Source organism: Cydia amplana, chromosome 27 (genome assembly GCF_948474715.1).
Source record: "Cydia amplana chromosome 27, ilCydAmpl1.1, whole genome shotgun sequence".
NCBI lineage: Eukaryota > Metazoa > Arthropoda > Insecta > Lepidoptera > Tortricidae > Cydia > Cydia amplana.
In genome coordinates this window covers 6,035,626-6,060,009 of record NC_086095.1, presented here as the reverse complement: position 1 = coordinate 6,060,009, position 24,384 = coordinate 6,035,626, and the positions used below count along the sequence as shown (strand labels likewise).

General features: G+C 37.1%; 2 protein-coding genes across 2 annotated transcripts; both read right to left on the bottom strand.

Moving 5' to 3' along the window:
- Window positions 1-314: 314 nt before the first annotated feature.
- On the bottom strand, window positions 315-1,877 carry LOC134660448 (uncharacterized). The gene has a single exon (XM_063516192.1). The coding sequence runs from the start codon at window positions 1,514-1,516 to the stop codon at window positions 458-460; it is 1,059 nt and encodes a 352-aa protein (XP_063372262.1). The 5' UTR covers window positions 1,517-1,877; the 3' UTR covers window positions 315-457.
- A 5,847-nt stretch (window positions 1,878-7,724) lies between these two features.
- On the bottom strand, window positions 7,725-23,570 carry LOC134660457 (transcription factor SUM-1). The gene is made up of 4 exons (XM_063516206.1): window positions 23,092-23,570; window positions 14,805-14,936; window positions 8,784-8,880; window positions 7,725-7,813 (listed from the first exon to the last, which is right to left on the bottom strand). Exons 1-4 carry the CDS (start codon window positions 23,329-23,331, stop codon window positions 7,737-7,739), a joined length of 546 nt encoding a protein of 181 aa, XP_063372276.1. The 5' UTR covers window positions 23,332-23,570; the 3' UTR covers window positions 7,725-7,736.
- Window positions 23,571-24,384: the final 814 nt, after the last annotated feature.

Genomic DNA, 24,384 nt, shown 5'->3' with positions numbered 1-24,384 from the left:
AGACAATTTGCATCCACAAAATTAGGCTCAATGATTTTACACTTCAGTGAATCTTTTGTATATATTACTATTCCATCATTTTGATTAAAGTTATTTTTGGAGTGGAAGGACGAGTACCCACTGATGTATGGGACAACTGTATACTTGTTAAGCCAGCATTCTGAGAGTACGATTACATCATATTGAACTTTTAGTATTTTTAGTAGCACTTGAAATTCGTCAAAATTCTTGTTAATGCTGCGTATATTCATGTGTATTATATTTAAATGGTTACTAAAATGGTCAATGCAGTTATAACAATCATCTGGTTTAGATATGTAAGTTCTAGAAACATCAAAAGAATCAATTTCAGAAGCAGTGAAGTTTATATCAGTTATATTTTGTGTAAAATTGAATTTATTTACGTATATTTCAAGGATTACTTGCAAACATATACCTACTTAAACTTAACTTAAGACTATACAATTTTATTTAAGCTGTCCATATTTCGTATATATATGTATTCCGACTGGTCTGTTTTCCTAGCGTAGACCCTGCCATCGCGCACCCACACATACTTGTAACCGTGTTCCTTGGCCTTTTTCCTTGTCGCGGCGTGGAGGGTCTTGTTAGCGGGGGACAAATGCTCAACGAGGTAGACAGGAGTCTTCGCGCCGGGTAGCCCAAGATGCTCACTGTTTAACTTATCATAAGGGTTTGCTTTGTTGTATGTTACGGTGGCAGCTAAAAGCTCATTACGCACTCTTGGAGAAGCCAGTTGCACCACAATAGACCTAGGTCGTGTACTGTCGGCGTGCAGTTTAGCTATGCGTGTACAGTTCAATATATTAGTCTCGCTCAACGTAGATCCAACCGTAGATGCCATGCTGCATACAATAGAAATAAGGTTTTCCTGTTTGTTTTCCGGCACACACTGCAGTTCCAAGTTGGAGGCCCGCACCTGCTGTTCAAAGTTGTTGATACGCTGGTTAAGTTCAACAATTTCTGTTTTCATTTTTGTGTTGTCTACCTGCAGATCACCCATTGCCTTCTTAGCTGCGACTTGTTCAGTTTCAATGTCCTCAAATCTGGAGTTCATAAATTCCATTGAATTTTTGATTTCTTGCACCGATTGTTTAAGTGGTTTCAGTTGATCACTTACTACGTCCATCATGCTCTGCTTTAATTGGTTAATCATTGAGTTAAATTGCGATTGTATAACTTGTTCTACTATTGTGCGTATCTCTTGCGAACCTGCGGCCGCCTCGGACTCAGGCGAGGCAAGGGCTGGCCGCTTGTTTACTCTGGTCGCGGAGGATGTTCGAATGGGAGTGGAGTCTTGTTTGGCCTGCTTGTTGTTCTTATTGGTCGTGCAAGCGGGACACTTCCAGTTATACGGGAGGTTCGAAGTGTTTTTCAAACCTGTGGCTGCTAGGCATTCCAAGTGATACGTTAGTCCACAACTGCTACAATCGTGATGGTCATCCTCAAGGTTTTCGTTGGTGCAACACCCTAAAGTCTGGCCAGTCGGTGACATGATTATTATGATTAATCACAAAACTTCACACGGTCGACAAAACAGCGAATGATTTGCGCTAAGGTAGTTGGACGAAAGTGAACCGTAAGCTACGCGAATATAGCGTTTATTTCAGCACGCACACAATGTTCGCTTAATCCCAGTGTTTGTTATCAGCCCGCAACGAAGGTCGACACAGAAGACCGTAAGCGCCAACAGTTACCGCGCACTTAAGACGTTTTTCTGCGAGCACTTTACACTGACGGTTGCTTGTAGCTAACCGATTAACTTCACTTTGTTTTGGTCAATTGTCGTTTATTTCGGGCTCTTTTCTTAACACTTATTATATTGTCTATTGTAGATAGTCTTTAGCAACATGATTGCCTCAAATTTAGCTCGAAAAACACAAGGTTTAACACGATATATCAATTATTTTGGCGAGAATAATTGCAACGATGTTTATCGCGCGGTGGTAGCGGGTAGGAATGATGATGATGCGGGGAAAACAATTTAATATAATTATTGTGTAGTTAAAAAGTTAAAAATTTTATAGTTAAGCTTAAAAATACTAATTCATTTTCTCAAAAACATGTATTGACGACCACATTACATGACATTGAAACAATTATGCTATATTTTTGAGGCTTTGAATGTTCCGTATTATTTGACATTTGACTGTAAAGTGTCATTCTATGGAACTTGCTAACTACGTAAACAAGAGTCATTAGTAAAATGACATTTAGAGACAATTTCAATATGGCGGTTTGTTTACATAGTTAGCAAGTTCCATAGAATGACACTTTATACTAAAACATGCTATTTTGACATTCAATCTTTCACCTTAAATCCATAATAGGTATAACTTATTTCAAAATACTTAGTTAATAATACTGTATCACAATTCACAATTATTCCTATTATCGCAGTAAATTATTTTGATATATATTTTTTTCATTTTTGCATCCTAATTCCAGCGAAGACCAGTGCCTTGTTTATCAAAAGCTTGTAACTTGTAATACAAGCGGATGTCACTTTTTGACAGCTTTTGTTAGAAAGGGACTTCTACTTGTATTACAAGTTACATGCTTTTGATAAACAGGAAGTCCCTTGCTAACAAAAGCTGTCAAAAAGTGACATCCGCTTGTATTACAAGTTACACGCTTTTGAGAAACGGGCCCCAGCTGCAATAACTGACCTTATTCTGTAGAAAGCATAGAGAAAAAAATACATAGAGTGCTCACTCCATACATCAGTTCAGACTATTAATTTCAGTGTCTACATCTAGCATCGAGTAGCGGAACTATCAGTACTGCTACTTGACAATAGATGTAGCACCGACCGGAAAGTCTTATCTCAACAGCATAAGACTTTCCGGTCGGTGGCGACATCTCTTGTCAAGTAGCAGTACTGATAGTTCCGCTACTCGATGCTAGATGCTAATAGTCTTTTTGGTACTAAAACTGATGTATGGAGTGAGCACTCTATGTATTTTTTTCTCTATGGTAGAAAGCGACCAACTTGTTATTTTTGTCAAAGTGACTTACACCTAGGGTTGCCAGATCGAAAGACGCTATTATCGGGAAAAAATATCTATTTTTCGGGATTTTGGGACTTAAGTCGGGAAAAAAAAGTTATTGTATTAAAAACAACGATATTTTACATTATTAGCACTATATCAGCTTAATTATTGTTTTATAACGTGAAGCTGTTTTTCGGGACAATTTTTACTTTGTCGGGAATCAGGAGCACATGCTAAAATCGGGAGAATCCCGCCAAATCCCGACCATCTGGCAACCCTACTTACACCCTAACACAGTGGCTTTGGTCGCTTTCTGCATTGTTAAAAAAATTGAGTTGGTCGTTTTCTGCATAACTACGGTCAACTCTCGTATTACGTACGTCCATCGCTCAAAGTCAGAAAGGAAGAGCTTCGTTCCTTTTGCTAGTTTTGCTCATATGTTATTACCGTATCACTACACCTTATAAAACAAACTCCCCCGCCGCGTCTGTCTGTTTGTGTGCTTGTATGTTCGCGATAAACTCAAAAACTGAACGAAATTTCATGCGGGTTTCACCTATCGATAGAGTGATTCTTGAAGAAGGTTTGTGTATAATTTGTTAACCCGTGCGAAGCCGGGGCGGGTCGCTAGTTTCTCAATAAATTAATCTGCTAATCTTCCAAGAATCTCTGTTTAAGCAATGTATATACGTGATAGCTATTTCATTTAACCTTTTGGACGCCAATGACCGATATATCGGCACCGTAGGTTCAACGCCAAAGACCGATTAATCGGTCACAGAGCAACATAGACCTACGTGCATATGCATAAAGTTCAATTTCAGTTTTGACACTTCGGTGACGTGGCGTCAGCGTGACAGTTTTTGTGTTTGACACGGCGTCGAAAAGGTTAAAAATGTTCCGTCATAGAGTCCATCATACATACAAGTTTGGTTAAGAATATCCAATATGAAGTCCTAATAAGCCTTATGATGGTTACTATCATAACCATACAGGATAAAACATACTAATCAAGGGGTATTTAGGTATTGAAATCGTATGCGGCCTCAGTCACAAGAACGAAAGTAACAAAACCCTTTTCAACTTTGTTTTTCAATCACTATTTTAGTAGTAAAATATGCCAAATCAATTAAATAGCTCTGAGATTCGAATTTCGCAATAGGCGCCCACATAAGCACCCATACGTGAATTCCTATTTTACCGCTACAGACGTCAATTTACGCACGCGGCGACAGCCCAATGTCAACCTTCGTGCATTCCGACAAGGTTCACGATGACGCGCCACGTGCGCTAGGCGTGGCGAAAGAATATAATCACTACGTTTTAGGCGTGGCGTTCAGGGGCCCGTTTCTCAAAAGCTTGTAACTTGTAATACAAGCGGATGTCACTTTTTGACAGCCTTTCACACAGGGAGTTCTACTTATATTACAAGTTACAAGCTTTTGAGAAACGGGCCCAGATGGTGAACATGCTGTAAGTAACCAAGTAAACGTATGGCATCAACTGTACGGCTACCATCAGTTTGACACTGACATTCGCTAGCGTGTGCGTAACTTACTTTCTATGCATCTCGTACTCGCATATTAGTGCGGGCGAGATGTATAGAAAGTAAGTTACGCAGACGTTTGCGAATATGTCAGTTTGACACTGCTAAATCAGTCGTGGTAAGACTAGGTACCTACTAAATTTTAAATTGTTCAATCAACTTACAAAAACCAACTCAAATACAAAACGAAGAACTTTCAAAATCAAACGACTGTTCCCTTCATAACTTCAATTTTACAACTAGATTACAAACTGCGTTATAATTTGAACTTTATCTTAATGCGTTAACGTTGATATCCGAATAGCAATCTGCGTATGATCTACACGATGTCACTGCGCAAGCCTCGCCCTTTCTAGTGACATTCCTAATCGCTTACCGAGCTACAGTTAAAGGTTCAAGAGACTTATACAGTATGTAAACTAACGAAAAACATTTAGGTACTCAAACCCGTTAATGTGTAGGTTACACTGAGCAACTTTTACTATGGCACCAACCCCGAAATCGCGAATAAAAAATTGACTTTCCCATAGAAAATTTCAATGCTAGACCAGCAAAATGTATGAAACGACAAACTGTAAAAGGGAGACTACTTAACATCTACTTAAGAACTAAACAACTTCGATACAAAATGCATTTTACAGTGATTTTACGTCATAAATGTGACAGTTACGAAGAAAGTGGCCCCTCATCTTCTGCTATTTTATGTTGCACTGTAAATAGGTTATATGTATTTTATTTTATGGTTATGTTTTCAAAATTATGGGCGTCATTCCGAGCCTTGCCGATGTGTCCACTGTTTTTCGATCTTATAAAATCATTGTGATTTTGTATTGATGTCTGCATGCAATGTATTTAACTCGAACTGATATAGGTACTTATGTATAAGTGCAAAGCAAAGTGCATGAGATTACCTAATATCAGATCAATATGAAATCAAGATGAGATTTTTAATTTCGAAAGCCAGGTCTATTTCGCCGGCGCTCGCGCATCTCGCCCAACCAATGAGAAAACAGCATGGGCGGGATTGGGCGAAGCCCCGCCCAATCGGAATTAGATTCGAAATTTATGAAATCAAAGCTTACATAGTTGCAATAGCTCTTTCAGAAATAGACTGGCACCGTCATATTTTAATATGAAGTTTGCGATCGTTGATAGAAATTAATGAAAATTAAATGCTTTTAAACTAATTAATACCTACCTAGTTATTTACCGTCAATCAAGACGAAATACTGCTAAACTGAAGGTAGGAATTGTACACGCTGTATAGGTACACAAAAACAAAGAAAACTGGCCATATTTTATAAAAAACTGCTCTCTATTGCTCTTCTATATTTGTGTGATAGAGAGGAAGATAACGAAATTTCTATTTTCGAGTATCGCGAGAGGCCCTCGGACACATTTTTGTAGAAGTAAATTTTCAACATTTTAGTATTTTTTGCGTAACTTGGTAACTGGTTACCTACAATTCTGGTAAAAATAAAGGGCATGCACCTACAGCAAATTCGTCAAAAATATGTCCACAAATAATGTTTCGCATTGGAGATTTTGGTAAGAATAGGAATGAATAAAAAGAACCAACCAACCAACCAACCAACCAACCACCACCACCAACCAACCCAACCAACCACTACCAACCAACCACCAACTCACCTCACTCACTCAACTCACTTCTTACCAACTTTTTGGTAAGAAGTCCTAAGTATGATAGGAGGAAAGCGATGCTTATTAAATACAATAAGAAATAGGAGAGGCATGATGGTAGGACACCTGATACGGCATGACAAGTTTTTCCTGAACATCTTGGAAGGCAGGATTGAAAAGAAAAGAGAAGAAGGGAAACCTAGAATAACTTATCTTAGCCGCGAAAGATCTGGGTTACACTCAACAGAATAAGGTCCGACGTCAGCTGCTGTAACCACAACCTCCACAAATGAGGATACAAGCCCTCACCAAACTGTGACTGTGGCGCGCCAGACCAAACAACTACGCACATAGTTAAAGAATGCCCCAGGAGTCGTTTTCCGGGAGGCATGAAAGATCTGCATGAAATAACTACTTTCGGATGCCAGGGTTTGGCTGTCAAACCTAGATATTAAGCTATAGATAGATGTACGCATATTGTTAACCCTTGTAAATGTGATTTTATTTTTCAATAAAGCCATACGATAATAATAATAACTTATCTTAGCCAAATAAAAAATGATACATCGTATGAGGAAATTAAAAGACTAGCCGACAAGAGCAAAGCTCTTAAGTTATGATGATGATGATGAGGAATGAATAGGAAACGGAAACACGAACGAAAAGTAGAGACAAATAAAAGTAGATAATCAAAAAGTAATATGTAATTAGAATGTATATGTACAATTATTTTGCTACATTTACGATAAATAATATAATCTACTAACTAAAAATACTCTTATCACAATTAATTCAACTAATTAAATATACTACTAATATAGGGTACCTATAGATAAAATATACAAGGTGTACAGGGTGTTACGTAAATAGTGAGGATACGCGTAATACGTGTCTTCTGATTAGGAAAAAGTAGAAGGAAAAATTTATTGCGTCAAAAAAATTTTGGCACTTGTATGAAGTGTTGGCCGAGTTGGACGACAAAAAATTTTTTTTTCTACTTTTTCCGAATCAGAACACGATAGCGATTATACTCTATATTTTTGTTACACCTTGTATACAGCATAACTGGGGTTTTTGACCTCCACATACATAGGTATGAAAGTTTATCTGTAAAGTGTAATTCTAATGGAACTTATTGCTAACTATGTAAACAAAAGACTAGTAAATTCACCATTCAGAGACAATTTCAATATGGCGGTTTGTTTACATAGTTAGCAAGTTCCACAGAATGACACTTTAGTGACAATCCGCTACTGATAGCTTTTTTCTTTCTAACATAAGACAGAATCTTCTGTACAGTCAGGTCAGTCAGCAGCAGAAGTTGCTAAGCGGGCGAGGTGTTCAAAATGATCTTGAGATCTTGACCCGACTTTATTGTTAAGTTAAGAGAATCAGAGCGTGTCTAGGTAATTTTAAACGCCTTGCACGCTTAGCAACTTCTGCTACTGACTGTACAGGTATCAACTATCAGCTACAGTGGTATAGTATGAGTGTACATGTAACTATAAACTACTGTAGTATAGTATAATGTCCGGTCAAGAATCCCTCGTAGTTAATGCTTGCACGATACACCGCAATCTCGCTAGACTGTTCACTCCACAACCTCCGTCGTCTAAGAACAATAAGAGAACGATAACATACTATTAAATTTTTCTACTCCAGCACTTAAATGTGTCAATTAAATGACTGACAGTGATATCTAAAGCAATGTCATTTGAATGATTTGTCTATAGGCTCATAAGATGACTGCTAGCAGTCATCTTATGAGTATAATACAACTGCTTTATTTTTTTTAAAGATACAAGTTCCGATCATCTTGATTGAAAGAGGTATGTTTTCATTTACAATAATAACTCTTTTTTTTTTAAATAATAACTCAATTTTTTTTAAATAATAACTCTTTTTTTTTAATAATAACTCTTTTTTTTTGCTGCAGCTGTCATAGAAAAAGTAATGTATGCAACAGCTCATAATTGGTTCTTAAAATTCTCGGGTCTTTTTTTACAAAACTCGACTACGTCTCGTTTTGTAACTTCGACCCTTGAATTTTAAGAACCCTTATTATATCACTGTTGCATAAACTACTATAAAAAACCCCTACGCAAAACAGTTATTTTCTTAAATAACTTTATAAGCTATTCATTTTAAAATTATAAAAAAAATATGTTAGAAATTTTCAAAACGAGCTTTTTCATTTGATATGTAACACGATATAGTTTGGAAAACTTTTTTTTTAACTTTATCATTTACCCCCAAAAGTGGTCTCCATTTTTAAAATTCATTTATTCGGCACTGCTCCGATCCATTCGGAGAAGCGCGAGACGAGACGAGAAAGCATGCATGCAGCAGCCTGTACACACTCGTTCTCGGCCTGTCTCGGGGCCTCTCGACGATTGTGTACAACCCGCATAACATATATGTCCGTCTTTGGGTCACTAATTTACATATGTGTACCAAATTTCAACTTAATTGATGGTCCAGTAGTTTCCGAGAAAATAAGCTGTGACAGACAGACGCACGAGTGATCCTATAAGGGTTCCGTTTTTTCCTTTTGAGGTACGGAACCCTAAAAAAGTACTTACTGTTCACAAAAGGTTTTTCTCTGTCCACGTTGGCCTCCCTGGCCGGACTCCGGTCCCCAACCGGCTCCATGTAGCTCTTGCAGCCTTCTGTTTCCAGCTGTAGGACAAAATATAACAGTATCTTCAGTTACCCGTGAACAAGATGCATGTAGCTGCGTCGAAATGTCGGGAGCTCGAAAACAATACAAAAGGTAATCACGGTTCATATCCCGGTCGACATATATAAGTCTAGTGAAACTAACCGTGAATCATTCAAAACTGTTCAATACACAAATTATTATTTTGTCATTGCAATTTTTTTATACAGTCAGCTGCAGAAAATAGTGACTCTGCATAGAAATTTGTATGCAAAGATGCTAAGAGAATAGTATTGTCGACTGTAGGTACACACAAGGTGGCCCAAAAATACGCTGATGTTTTTTTACTGACGTGTGATTTTAAAATGTTAACCAACGATTGCGTTTGTCTATCAAAGTCAAAGGAAAAGATAAAAAAAAAAATGTTTTAGTAAAATTAATGTACTTTACAGTGTGGATTAAAGTCATGTAACATTTTTGCTCCTTATGACCCGATTCTTTTCTTTTATTTGGTTGATTTTTTCTCTCACTCTTCCTTTTCTCTTTCCCTCTATTTTTAAAAGTTTAGGTGTTTCAAAAACACTACTGGACACGGTTAAAATAAATTTTCAGTGTATTTCAACCCTTCACAGATGTTATCTGGACATATCTTCCGTACTCGTATAAATCCCTGCAGCATGGAAGTTTGCCATATCTATCTTTCGCCGGGGGCTAAATATATTCCAAGTTGATTTCTATTCCCATCTGTAAATGCAAAGTTACGTAAGGACTTAACAACCGAGTCAGGAGACGTAAATTTTTGGAAGTGGAAATGGAAATTGCCCCCATATAAAAGCTAGATTCAAAGGTTTTACTCCGCGTTTCAAGACATTTTCAGTATTTTTCGTAAAAATAGTAAATAAAATACTTTCTACTCAAATTTTCGAATCAAAGTAACATATGCATCATCAGCTAATGACTTAAAAAAATAACAATTTTTTTGTTAGTTTTCTGTCGCTTTTCTACATAGGTACATAATGTAGGATAATTGCGCTAAAAAAATTCTCGTATTTAATTATTGGTCTCTCCTACGATTCTCAAAAGAAATGATTTTATTTACTCGTATTTTGAAAAAAAAGTACAAATAATTCTGAAAATTCCATTGATTATAAAAATCCCCTTTTCACTTATTAAAGACTTAATTATTATACGTTTTTGTATTGTATTTTTTATATTAGTAGTTTAAAATCTGGTCAAAAATATACTTATTCATACAAAAGCTCATCGCCATTAGGTATTTGATTGAAACAACTTACTAGACTTAGGAATCTTCGTACGAATATCAGCGGCCTGGTAGACTAAATCGACGTAACAAGGATGCAAAGGTTCTTAAGAGCCCATCAACGTGCACACTAGCGCCACTGCTAAATAATCGTGATTATTTCAATTTAACGAAATATATTTAAAAAAGGGGGCCGCTACGAACTGTATCTTGTATTAAAGTACCTTTTGAATACATTCAACTAGTTTTTATGTTGCTAGATTCGTCAATCTATGCGTCCAAAGTTAAAACGGCCATTTTTGTTTTGAGTTCACAGATTGACGAATCCAGCAACATAGGAACTAAGTTGGATGTATTATGTATTCAAAAGGTACTTTAATACAAGATACAGTACGTTGCGGCTCCCTTTTTTTAAATATCTTTCGTTAAATTTAAATAATCACGATTATTTAGCAGTGGCGCTAGCACAGTATAATAAAGAGTACTAGCATAAAGTATGGCCGCTCCCTGCCTCCCGTTGAAAGTGCCGCCCACCCGCTGAGACCCGCTCTCGGTTACCTCACAGTTACCCTACAATGCCTTATCTCACTCACACAAGCATGGTTATGCGTTCACCTACACGAGCTTAGGCTGTGTGCGTAGGAACGCGTTTGTTTCATACATTTAATCGCCAGTGTCCGAGGTGTGGCGCTAGTGTGCACGTTGATGGGCTCTTAAGACGTTTCCACACTAACATACCCCTGATAGCATCGCGGACAGAGCGCCGTGTCGCGGGTTAAATCGCCATTAATCCAAGTCCTCGCATTATTTATTACTACACGACTCTTGCGCAGAAATAGATCAACTTCCCAATCTCGTACCACTCGCAACTGCCAGTCAAAAATGTACCTTATTACCCGAAGTATACGGATGAGGTTAGGTTGATATGTTTGGCTGAGATAGGAGATTGTGAAGATGATTGGAGTAAATTTAACGCATTATATGCATGCGTCGTATAGGGCTATTTTAATCTGTCACTAGGAATGAATGGTTTATAAAGTTCCTAATATATTTTTACATTTTGAAAACTAGACATACCAATAATGTGCTCTACCGACGTACAATGGAATAGGTAGGTACAGTCACCTGCAATAATATGTTACACAACGAAGGCCGCAAAAATATCTGTCATGACCTTATTTGTAGAGCCATAAGAGCGTGTCACATATTTTTGCGGTATTCGAAGAGTAACATTTATTGCAGGTGATTGTACAATGGAAATGTTTTCTTATAAATTCACTTCTTATTAGTTATTATACAATAACTAAGATGGTGTTATATCAACATTGTAGGATTTGTAGGTATACCTACACTTAGGTCATATATTTTTAGTTTTAGTTACAATCCGTTAATTCATATTCAAATAAAAATATAGTTAGTATTGTTAGCCTAACGCTGTTTTCATTGCGATTAAACGCCATTTTAAATAGATACTTTCCTACCAGTACCACCCGCCATTTTTATCCGGCTCGAAGGACCAACAGATTTACTACCAAGAGTAGCAAGACCAGAATTATAACTAAAAAATTTTTAAAGCGTAAACATAACAAGGCAAGGGGTGGTCAAACCCGATAACTCGAGTAAAAGAGTTTTTAAAATTGAAACTACATATTTGTGACATACATGGCGTTCTAATTTGAATGATTTTTTTTATTTATCGGGTTTGACCTCTCAGCCCTCGAAGGGACCCTATTTAATTAAGACTTTTGCGAATTTTACGCATTATTACTCATAAATATTATGTTTTGTTTAAACTTTTGAGGACTATCTTCCATCGGTGTAACATCATACTTAGGTCATACTGAAAATTCCTGGACTGGCCACTTAGAAAAAATAAGTTTTTCTCATATATCAGAATCCAGAAACTTTCAGTATGACCCACGTACATGTGTCCAAATTATCAACACAAAAATACTAACAATAATATTCTACCTACATATTAAATTGGTATACAATACAAATACTCTTTACTGTACGCCTCATTACAAAAAGCAATACAATGAATAATGAATAGAGTAAGGAGAGGTAAGCAACAGCCGATCTTATGGCTGAAAAGCAACTTCTACACCCATACGGAACCCTTGCCAATTTCAGCAATAAGCATCGAACCGTTTTGACAAGCTAGACGGCGCGAGTCCGCCGCGCGCCATCTTGGAAACCACATTAATACAACTTATATCGGGACTAATTAATTCTACACGTTATTCCTGGCATCAGAGGTTATTACAGAATGCTCTTATTATTGGCGTCGTAGATTATTACGGGGAATGTACGCGTCAACTTAGGTTAATAGTACGATATGGGAGATGGGAGCTAGATTCGTCAATATAATCTAGTGCCAACTAAGAATATTAGTAAACAAATGATGTCACTTGGACGCTTATGCGAGAGTGCGTAAATATAAATTTACAAAAAAAAAACAACGGGTTGCACTCCGGGAGTGCCGGCAGAAGTGAAAACTCAATGAGTAGTCCAAAATGTCTGCAGCACTATGTATAATTGATCCATCCTCCTTTCTATTGAAAAACTTTAATTCCGAAATATGACTAAAGTTATAAAACCTTATGACTAAAGTTCTTCGGTAAATAAAAACGAAACAGCAGGCTTAGACATACATTTTCGCCACGCGGTAGAAAGAGAGGGTTATGTCTTACGTATCTTACGCTCTCGCGAGTTTAACATTTTATCCCCATCGCAAAAAGTGCACAGCGCCGCTAAAGAAGTTTTCACTTCAAAAAGTATTTTAAAATAAATCCCTGCACCTCCACCATCGACGCTTATGCGAGAGTGCGCAAATATTTACAAAAAAAACCTATTTTAAATCATTTTTTAATCCCTGCACCTCCTCCATTCTTAATGCGTCTAATTACCACGCCATAAGTTTAATCTCGACTACATATTATATTTTTTTCGTAACTAATACACGATCTGCCTAATGGTCTGAACATTCTGAACTAATAATCTCTCTCCATCATTCTTCCTACACTAGTGTGTGGTGCGAGTCATAGTTGCGTTTCGTTCTCTACGAAGCCTAAGTGTAAGGCCTGAGTAGACGCTCGAAGCGAAGCGTTCGGCGGGGCGTGCAGCGTGGCGTCGAGCTCACGCGTGATGTGAGCAGCGTGCACTAAGGCCGCTCCTATACGCTTGCGTTTGTTTAACATGCACGCCGCACGCCACGCCCCGCTGCACGCTGCACGCCTAACTCAGGCCTTACACTTAACGATTGCACGTTGGCTACCCAGTACACACCCAGGAGTTGAAAAATATTGAAATTAATAATTAATTGGTAAATTAATAAATAATTGGTTATGGGCTCAATGCCGCAGGCAGACGTCTTAGAAGGGGTGTTCTTTTTATAACTTCTTTTTATATTCATCTATTTTATTAGTATATTTTAGTTTTTATATAACATTGTAAGTATTAGTTTAAGTAGGTTTATTTTAATTTTAGTTTAGTTTTTAAATATTTAATTCATAGTTAGTTTTAATGTTTTTTTTTATTATTACCTTTTAAGTTAAATAAATAAATATATGTCGGAGCGAGACACCAGAAAGACATATTGCAGCATTACAGTTCATAGTTAGACGCCTGTATAAAGTCGATTAACAATGTTTGGCTACGTATTATTTGCTTGTAACGTAATAATAAAGTTGCGTAGTGAGTAACGCCACCATCTATTGGCGTATTGTTGAACTAAGATGACAGGTTTGGAACGTCAAGAGGTGTATCTTGAGTGAACGTAGGCACGAACTGGCATTTTTGTCGTTATGTTGGTAGACTGCTCAGGCAGGTTTGCCAACTTGAATTGGAGGCGGGAGCAGTTGGCTCCGCCGCTGGAACTGGCTTCCTTCTTCTTGATCGGACCGCGCTAGAGATCGGACGTTAGCCAAGCTCGTGCCTAATTCGCTACGTTCCTGAAGGCTTATATGTACCTTAAGGATTACTCTGAAAGCTTATAGATTCTCACGTTCTTTAACCGTGTAGCTGTGTTTTATTCTAAGTGTTGTTTTGATTTCTTATTTGCCATTAGAAGCTTACTTTTGTAAAAATAAAGAAACTATGTGTTGTTTTGAAAAGATGTGTCCCGCCGAGTTTGTTGCCGGGTTAAATCTTCTCGGGTCAGAGGTGTAGGGTTGGAACCGGTTTAGTTTGACTGAAATAAAGATTTGAACGATTTCATGTGATATTTTTATTTTAAATCAAATCCAAATAGTGATTGGTCGTTTTGATTATTTAGTACTGAAATATAGTAGGCACTAGTATGGTTAACGAGTCTGAATGTTTATTTCATGCGTTGGTAGCATACCTACTATTTTAGCTGTGAAGTAATACATCGAGGTACCATGCCCACCACCCGCCAGCGCTCGCTGTTTCCGACTTATATATATTGGTAATTGGAACCTAAATAATTTCAATCAACTTTTCACGACCTGGGGCCCGTTTCTCAAAAGCTTGTAACTTGTAATACAAGCGGATGTCACTTTTTAACAGCTTTTGTTAGAAAGGGACTTGTATTAAAAGTAACAAGCTTTTGAGAAACTGGCCCCTGGGGCCCGTTTGACAGGGTAAACAATAAACAAATTCTTATTCTTTAAAAAAAAAAATTTTTCATTTTCAATATCCATTATGTATGTAGGTACATACCGCGGCAGCAGCCCTTAGTGCGGCTTGCAACCTCTCTATGTGTTGTATGGCGGCTCTCAGTATTTCCAGTTTCGGTAATCTCCCGCTGCCGGCCCTGGCACGGATTCTGAGCTCTTCAAAGGCAGCGTTCACCTACGACAAAATAATAGAACTTGAAAAAAAAAATTGACATAATTTTTTTATATTTAAATCGCTTATCAAGTACAAAGATATACAAATGACTACGGAGTTAGGATTCCTACCAAATCCACGAAAACTGCGAAAGGAAAAAACTGTAAAACTAGAAGCGGGAAATCCCGTAATACTCTGCTATATTAAATATATTATTTTTTGCTTTCGGAATTACCCGAATACACCTTATCACTACATAGTATAAAACAAAGTCGATTCCCGCTGTCTGTCTGTCTGTATGCTTAGATCTTTAAAACTACGCAACGGATTTAGATTCGGTTTTTTTTTAATAGATAGAGAGATTCAAGAGGAAGGTTTATGTATAATTTGTTAACCCGTGCAAAGCCGGGGCGGGTCGCTAGTACTTAATAAGTATGAAATTCTGCCTAATCTCTCTTGTTCATGAGAGAATTTGTGAAATAATTCTTAAAAAATATTTTTTTTTAATTGAATCCCTTTGGTATAGGTATACACAGGTTGATGATTTTTTTTTATTTAATTACATTCGCTCACCAAATCGTATTCATTTATACTGTTAAACCTTTATTTTTCATAATATAAACGTTATGCATACGAGTATAATGGCCGGCAGTCAAAATCCTCTTTTTCAGTCGCTAGAACAAGAAAATAAATAAAAGTAAGATGTCATATCAAAAATAAATTAACTAGTCGTAAAAACGCAACTTCAGTTAAGGCGGACTGCAAACTGAAAACATAAATGTTTCGGAATTAATTATAGGTTCCTTTGTATTTTATTGACTGTGTGCTTGGCAGTGACGCCCGCCTGGCGGCTGCGGGACACGTTAGTAATTTGACAGTTGACAATATGTCGATACAGGTTGTCCAAAAATACATTTACAATAAAAAAATTGATATTTTCTTCTTACTTAGCGTCTTTTAGAAAATTACAAAATCAAATTTACAAAAATTTAACTGAAACAAAACGTAAGTAACTATTATCTTTTAAATATTCTCTAGCTTTGATAAACAAACGCAAACGTTTGTCAAAATTATCAATGTGTATTTTTGGGTAATGCAACATCCAATCTGTTGCAAAAAAGATTTCAAGTTAGATATAGATAAAACTTTTAATCAAAAATTATTTTAGGTAGATTAAAACGAGTAATAAAAAGCCTAAAAATAAAAATTACAAACCTCGTACAAGAATTATTATATGTATTATTGTAATATTATAGGTATTAGTTTTAGTTTTGTAGGTAGTTTTAATTAGGTTACTTTTTATTGTAAGTTTGGTAATAATTATGTTTTTGGTTTTAGATAAAATAGTAATCAAACTTAACTAAAATTAAAAACGAAATAAGATAAAACTAAATATCTGTACCCATTCTGTACCTATCAAAGTCAAAGTCAAAATATACTTTATTCATGTAGGCCTAGCAACAAGCACTTATGAATCGTAACATATATATTATCTTAAGCTAATTATCAGAGCAATTTATTGATGTTATTATTCCATACATAATAATCTTGGATTATTATACAAATCAAATTTAACACTTAGAATTTCACAAAAGAATCGTCAAACAAATACTGTACTGACTCATAAACTATTAAAAAAAGATACCTCAGCTCCAGCCAGTCATATTTATAGAAACACCAATAAACTCACAAATATATGGGACACATCTTAATTCCACATAAAAACTAATTTACGAGTGCACTCAAAGGGCGACAATTTATTTTTATTTAACGCTTGTACCGTTTTGTAGCCGTTAAATATTATGGGGAATAAATCCGTCGCGGTTTATGTAGTTTATTGAGAGAAAATGGATTAGTACTTGTACAAATTGTACATTTAGTTACTTAGTGTTAGAACTAATTACTTTTATTTGGAGCAAACAAAGACGGAATATACAGCGTGTATTTTTGATGCGAGCAGATATTCTAAGGGTACACACTTACTTATTCCTTCCATATTTTTATGGGGGCCTATTTGACTCAAAAGTGACAAGTTTGGCGTAGCTAGGCGTGGGCGAAGTGGGCCATCGCCCACGGCCTCGCGCCCCAAGAGGGGTCTCGCGCGAGGCCCCTTCGGGCACAGTGAAAGAAAAGGGCCTCGCAAATGCGATTTCGCCCACGGTTAGATTAGTTCACGCTACGCCACTGGGCGTAGCGATGCCAATACAGTGTTATATCACTACATAGTATAAAACAAAGTCGTTTCCCGCTATCTGTCTGTACCTATGTATGCTTAGATCTTTAAAACTACGCAACGGATTTTGATGCGGTTTTTTTTAGATAGAGTGATTCAAGAGGAAGATTTATGTATAATTTGTTAACACGTGCAAAGCCGGGGCGGATTGCTAGTTTAAAAAATATATTGAATCAGCCGTGCGTGTTTCGTATAGGCCTACCCGCTGTATGTAGTGATAAAAAAAATAATTTTGTTGTCTACCGTAAAAACGTAAATCCACTCTAATTTTAAACTCTCTTGTTTGATACTTCCTTAGAATTTTCTAGTTCTAATTCTTTGGTTATTTTATACTCTTTATTAAGTTTTCCGGAAACCAATATTTCACAAACATCAAACAGTATCAAATGGCGCCCGTTATATTTTGGGAAAACACAAATTAGTCATTTTTAATAGACATCAAAATAAAACATTGTCTACGGAGACAATTTATGCACCATTTCCGTAGGAGCGGGCACGGAAGAGCGACAGCCAAGTTGTTGTTTACGAGTGCTAGACTAAGTAATAGTGAAACTTGATAACCCATAAATACTGGTATTGATTTCTCGTATTTAAAACATAAAAATAAAGCGTTGTTACACTGTGAACGTGAAAAATGTTATACATATGGAACGATGAAGCACCCAACATTTTTTTAAACGACTATATATATTTTTAGAGCCATAAAATAATGTGCTCATAAATATTTCTTGAATATTGACGTTTTTACGAGTGAATGATTTGTATTGTTTAATTATACCGCACATTTGAATTATAAATAAATATCATAGGACAATCAGCCCAATCTCACAGTAAGTTTAATAATGCTTGTGATGTTGTTACGAAACGACGATAATAATATTAATAATAGATACCTAGACTATATAAAATACATTCTTAAATAGGTACGTAAAAAACATCAAAAACTCAGAAAACATATATTTTGTAAGTGAACTAAGCAGTAGAGCTGGCCGTGTTAGCCAACGTGCCAATCGCTTACGCTCCGTAGCGATCGAAACGCAATTGTCACTGTCACACTAATATGGAAGAGTGATAGAGATTCGAGACACAAAGCAATTCGACGGCAAAGCACAAGCGATCGTCACCTTATCTTTAGTCGAGAGAACTTGGCTGTTTTTTACACTTGTACACTTTTTTCTTTCGCCACAAATCGGGTCGCCGAGAACAAATGAGTCGGCGCTAATAAGCTCGTCTAATTTTGTAGGGGACATAAAACTCATAAGCGTATCGCGTAATAAAAGCAGACTTTATTTGCTTTACGCTTGTTTAAATTACGGTTCTTAATTATTTATTTATTTATCGTATGGCATTAAAGTTACTGGATTAAATTTAAATATTATCCTAGAGATTGATGTTTGCACTCTTCAGATACTCGATGGCCCTTTCACTGAGGTTCGTGAGGTCTTCGATCCATCCGTTGAATTTGGTGAAAGCGCATTCTAGAACAATGTCTTCGACTGTCTGCTCAGGGTCACCACAGGCGCACTGGGGGGAATCACACCAGCCCCAACAGTTTCCTACGCCTAATAAAATATTAATAAAATTTATTTTAATGAGCTTAAAATACCTAAATATAAATAAATACCTATATTAATATAAATATCTGTTTAAACATATAAAGGTAGTTGTTTCACTTAGTGTTCATATTTTGTCTGATTTCTGCTGTATGCATTACAACGTATAATAATAAATATTTTTATAAATGCTTCTAGTATTTAGAAAAAAATATGGTAAGGTAAACGTACTAGTGCTCGACATGCTAATATGCCTAATAGATGACACCCTGCTGGCACCTCTATTGACAATGACTTACCTACATCACAGAATAAATCACAGAAGACTCACTTTCTAACAAAACGCGTCAGATACGATCAGTACAGATATGGCCGCTCGGTGGCGACAGCGTCACGCGCGGCTTATGGCTAGCCACCAAAATTGGTATGGAACGGATGTACTTTTAGCTATCTGTAGCAAAGCGACGAAATCGCGGAGTGAGCCACGCCTGCCTACATCAAATTGTGTCAAAATATCACTGCTCTTTATAAAACAAAGTCCCCCGCCGCGTCTGTCTGTTTGTGTGTATGTATGTTCGCGATAAAGTCAAAAACGACTGAACGAATTTTGATGCGGTTTTCACCTATCAATAGAATGATTCTTGAGGAAGGTATAGCTAGGTACCTACATATAATTTGTTAAGGTTTTTTTTTTAAATTCATATAATTTACACAGCATTACAGCAGACTAATACGCTGTGAAATTTATAATAGACAGTATTTATACAAACTAGGTACATGATACAGTCTAGAAAGGAAAAACAGAACAAATGTGGGAAAGAAAAACTAATAAAAGACAGAAGATTCACGCTTATCCATCGCCTCACAGAACTTCATACATTCTTTACACAGATCCATCCAACTACTTGCAAATACATCACATTCCGGTGCTGATGCGAGGAGTGCGTTAATATATTGTAGGGCGCGGACAAGTGGTGATTTGCCATAGGACGTAGGACGTAGGACGTTTGTGTAGGTATATCCGTGCAAAGCCGGTGCGGGTCGCTAGTTTTCAATAAATGTTAATATCCAGAGAGGTAAATGCGGAACTACGTTTGTATGAAAAGGCGATTTCAGGGCGGTCGTCCATTTTAGTATTAACCTTAAGTATGTGAGATTTAAAGGTAGGGTGTCGCACATTAGTCTCTTAATTTATCTGACGTGTATTCCTTCGGGAAGCACTTTGAAACTAATAAATGCACCCTCTTAATGAAACCACGCACTTAATGATAATTTTAGATTTAGAATGTGTTTGGGATTGTTACCATTATTTCAATCGTTTTTAGGGTTCCGTACCCAAAGGGTAAAAACGGGACCCTATTACTAAGACTCCGCTGTCCGTCCGTCCGTCCGTCCGACCGTCCGTCCGTCCGTCCGTCCGTCTGTCACCAGGCTGTATCTCACGAACCGTGATAGCTAGACAGTTGAAATTTTCACAGATGATGTATTTCTGTTGCCGCTATAACAACAAATACTATAAACAGAATAAAATAAAGATTTAAGTGGGGCTCCCATACAACAAACGTGATTTTTGACCGAAGTTAAGCAACGTCGGGCGGGGTCAGTACTTGGATGGGTGACCGTTTTTTTGCTTGTTTTGCTCTATTTTTTGTTGATGGTGCGGAACCCTCCATGCGCGAGTCCGACTCGCACTTGGCCGGGTTTTTTTTTTCAGTCTTAGTACAATAGGGTATATGACTGTATTTCAAAATAACTTATTTTACACCATTCATGAAATAAAGCACCAGATAATTATTAGAAAAACATAGATAGGACTGGAGTTATTTTTAAACACAAGTTATATTTAATAAATTGGATAGAAATATAAAAAGTATGTGAGTTGACCCTGACGTCACGATGTAATGTTTCATATAAATTCTATATAAATTCCATATTAGCAAATCGTTTTGACAGTTCTAAAAAAGTAACTGATTTTACTAGTAGGAAAATACCCTATTATTAACGTGCAATTGAGCTGATTAAGATAAATAAATATTTAGAAACAATCTTACAGGATAAATACAAAAATACAACTTGTCCCAAAAATGGTTGTTATTTTTCATTACGAAAATTTAATAATAACATAGGTACTTTGTCGTAACTCAGTGACAGATTTTTACAGTAAAATAAATACTATTGCGTAAAATAGCACTTTTCGTGCGAATGTCAAATTTTAAAGGGCCATATGTACTGTAAAACGTTGTACGATACACGTGCGAATAAGTAATTCGCAACTCGTGTCGATTTAAAACACTCCCTTCGGTCGTGTTTTAATTTATCGCCACATTTGCCACTCGTATCGAAATTCCTCTTTTTCGCACTTGTAGCGTAAATAACTATTTAGGACAAATAAAAATTGGGCCAGGTGCACCTCGATACTAAATACATGTAATATGAGTAGGTATAGATAATACCTATCAAATCAAGTTTTGTTGTTTACAATTCGAACACGACTCCTGTTTTTGTATGAAGTTTGTAGCAGGACACATTTAGCTTGGTAATCCACTCCCGTGCATTTAATTCGTTGTGACAGCCTGGAGCGAGTCCGCTTACTCAGACGGCATTATCTATTTTAAAGTAAATTCCTTTAAAATATATTAATGTATTTTGTTTGTTTTTCTCTACTTGGCGGTATCACTACCGTGCTCCCAGATTAAGCTTTTTTTATACATTAAAATTACAGTTCGATTGGGTTTCTTTAAAATATCGTGTGTAGAGTCCGATCACACTAAATTTTCATAGCATAATATGTGCTACGTCAAGTCATCATCTTCCTCGCGTTGTCCCGGCATTTTGCCACGGCTCATGGGAGCCTGGGGTCCGCTTGGCAACTAATCCCAAGGCGAAGGCACTAGCTTTTATTGCCTGCCATCTGACCTTCCAACCCAGAAGGTAAACTAGGCCTTATTGGGATTAATCCGGTTTGGTACGAGCCGGGGTTTGAACCCGCGACCTCCGGATTGCAAGTCGCACGCTCTTACCGCTAGGCCACCAGCGCTGCAAGTGCTACGTCAAGTATGGAGCTTATATATATATGTCTTAGGGATAAGTACTATAAGTAGGTATGCATTCATTTACTGCCAACCTTTTGCTAAGTTAGCGTGGTTAAGTCTTACTAACTTATGGTATGGGATCTCTTCCAGTTAAACTTTGAGGAAATGGTAAAACAGACGTAACGATGAGTAAGTATTAAATGCTTATGTTCAACGATTCAGGAAACGATTTACATACGTTTCTATTTCAGCGTGTAAACCCGTTAGAGTCGATGCCAGTAATCCCGTAATCTGTCCTACGTGACGTCTATTTACGTCCAAAGTTTAGAGATTACACGTCCTGAGTTCTAATGAGGATAGTAGGTTGAGGATTATATTAACATTAACACATATATCGGAAGAAAAATTTTATTTGGCTTTTTTGTGTAGGCTCGGACGAGACCTACTGTCATGCCATTCACTCGTAGTCAGGGATGTTACGGAGCTCCGGTTCCGGTTCCGTTAAGTCGGAACTACCGATTGGTATTCCACATCGGTTTCGGTCCCGCTTATTTTGGAATCGGATGTCAAAGCTTAGCGGCGGCTAAAGGTGTTCACAAATATCTGAACAAAGTAGGTTTAAGTATCAAGCAAGATGTTATTAAAGATCATGATAGTTTTTAGCAACTTAGCCGCTCCGATTATCTGATGGCGATTGTAAGTAGGTACTTACATTTCAATTAATTATTGCTTTATATTACTTACTTGAAGATAATCAATGAATGGCCAAAGTTAGAAAATCCACCCGAATCTTAGGGTCGGCTGTCAAACTTTGGTCCGTAGTATCTAACAGTTGAAAGGGTAAGCCGTCGCAAATCGCAAGGGATCTTACACAACTTGTGCGTAAGAGATATCTACTTGGAACACTATTTATTACAAAATTAGCGACCCGCCCCGGCTTCACACGGGTTAACAAATTATTCATAAACCTTCCTCTTGAATCACTCTCTATCTATTAAAAAAACCGCATTAAATACGTTAAGTAGTGTTAAAGATCTAAGCATACATAGGGACAGACAGACAGCGGGAAGCGACTTTATTTTATACTATGTAATGATAAGTATACCTACAGTATCAGACTCTTATTGACAGACAGGAAATATCGATAATATAGTGTGATCTAATATCTAGTTAAACCTTTTTTGAACACTTTTAACATTTGATCTAATATCTAGTTAAACCTTTTTTGAACACTTTTAACAAACGCAAATGTCAGAGTGACAGATGACCAATGAATTATAGCCATTATAGTTATTCGACGCTTGTCTTGTATGTTGTTTATGATAGCGGTATTGAAAAAGTTCACATCATGAACTCACTTTCCTAAGCCTCCGCCTCTCTCTAAGCGTCGCCGCTTTCCGTCGGTCCACGGCCGCCGTTTTCCTCTTACACGCCTTGCAAGCCCACGCCAAGCACCTCCGACTGGGGCCCAACACATGCTGAACATGACCTTCCTCTTTACTCTCGTCTTTCACACAACACTCTTTATCAATTTTACTGTCTTTGTAATAACGAAAATCCTGGAAATTGTTGTTAAACTCGTCATACAAATAACTCATTTTGAGGTTAGAATTTCGAACGTTTGACAGTTGAGAGCGCGCGCTTTTTTTCTTTTTTTTTTCAAGCGGCGCGCGCCGCGGCTTACACGACACTGTTCAGTCGAGGGTTGAATAGAGTTTTACAAAATATAACAGCTATTAATACACTAACGCCGCGCTGCTCTAACGTTGAAAGATGCCAATTTATTAGTGTTTGGATTGAAATTGATGCCGCCCATAATTTTCTCGGAATTTGTGACGATGAAAGTGTCGGGACGGTTTTATCGTCTTTTGCTGCTGTTGAATCGATTTTTAATGTTTGAAATAGTTGCATTGCCTGTATTTTTAACAAGGATGGTGGTTAATATATTTGAATCATTTTATTGCAGGACATTCTTAAAAGTAATGTAGACATTTATTTTTATTCCAAATGTACACATACCTATGCTACAGATTTTTTTAGATACCCGAAATTCTCGTAGCATTTTTGAGCTGTCATAGGGACTTCTCGTTTATCGACTTCCGATTATACATAGGTATGTATAGAGTCTGTGCGGAAAGAGATGAGTCGTGAAATGTATTGGGCCCCATACATTCCACGACTCTTCTCTTTCCGCACAAACTCTACATGAAATTGTGTATATAGGGTATTGGGTATTTAGGGTTCTCAAGGGTCGGCTACGCTTAAGTGGCTCCTGTGATGTTGCTTATGTCCATGGGCGACGATGACCGCTTCCCATCAGGCGGCTCGTCTGCTCGTTTGCTGACTATTACATTAAAAAAAATATAGGCATGTAGGTAAGGTCATGTGGGGTACCTAACAGTATGAGGATTCCCTACAAGTGTTACTCTTGCCCCAGTGTTACCCCATATGACCAGTGATCGGAATTGGTAGTGCCATTTCACGGGACTTCGGTGCGTAAGCTTATTATGGATATACCTTTTCACCCCGGGTTTTCATATTACCTACTTCAATAGGGATGATGAGTAATGATGACACATGTTGAATTTTATAACAAAATCTAGTAAAATAGATAGCGAATGAGCAATTTATCATAATAATGTGGATATTAA

Bases quoted from the DNA above. Each gene is read 5' to 3' on its own strand.
- LOC134660448 (XM_063516192.1), bottom strand. From the start codon at position 1,516: ATGTCACCGACTGGCCAGACTTTAGGGTGTTGCACCAACGAAAACCTT.
- LOC134660457 (XM_063516206.1), bottom strand. From the start codon at position 23,331: ATGAGTTATTTGTATGACGAGTTTAACAACAATTTCCAGGATTTTCGT. The intron at 14,937-23,091 runs GTGAGTTCATGA...ATTTTGTCGTAG, and splicing joins AGAGGCGGAGGCTTAGGAAA to GTGAACGCTGCCTTTGAAGA. The intron at 8,881-14,804 runs GTATGTACCTAC...TTTGTCCTACAG, and splicing joins CACTAAGGGCTGCTGCCGCG to CTGGAAACAGAAGGCTGCAA.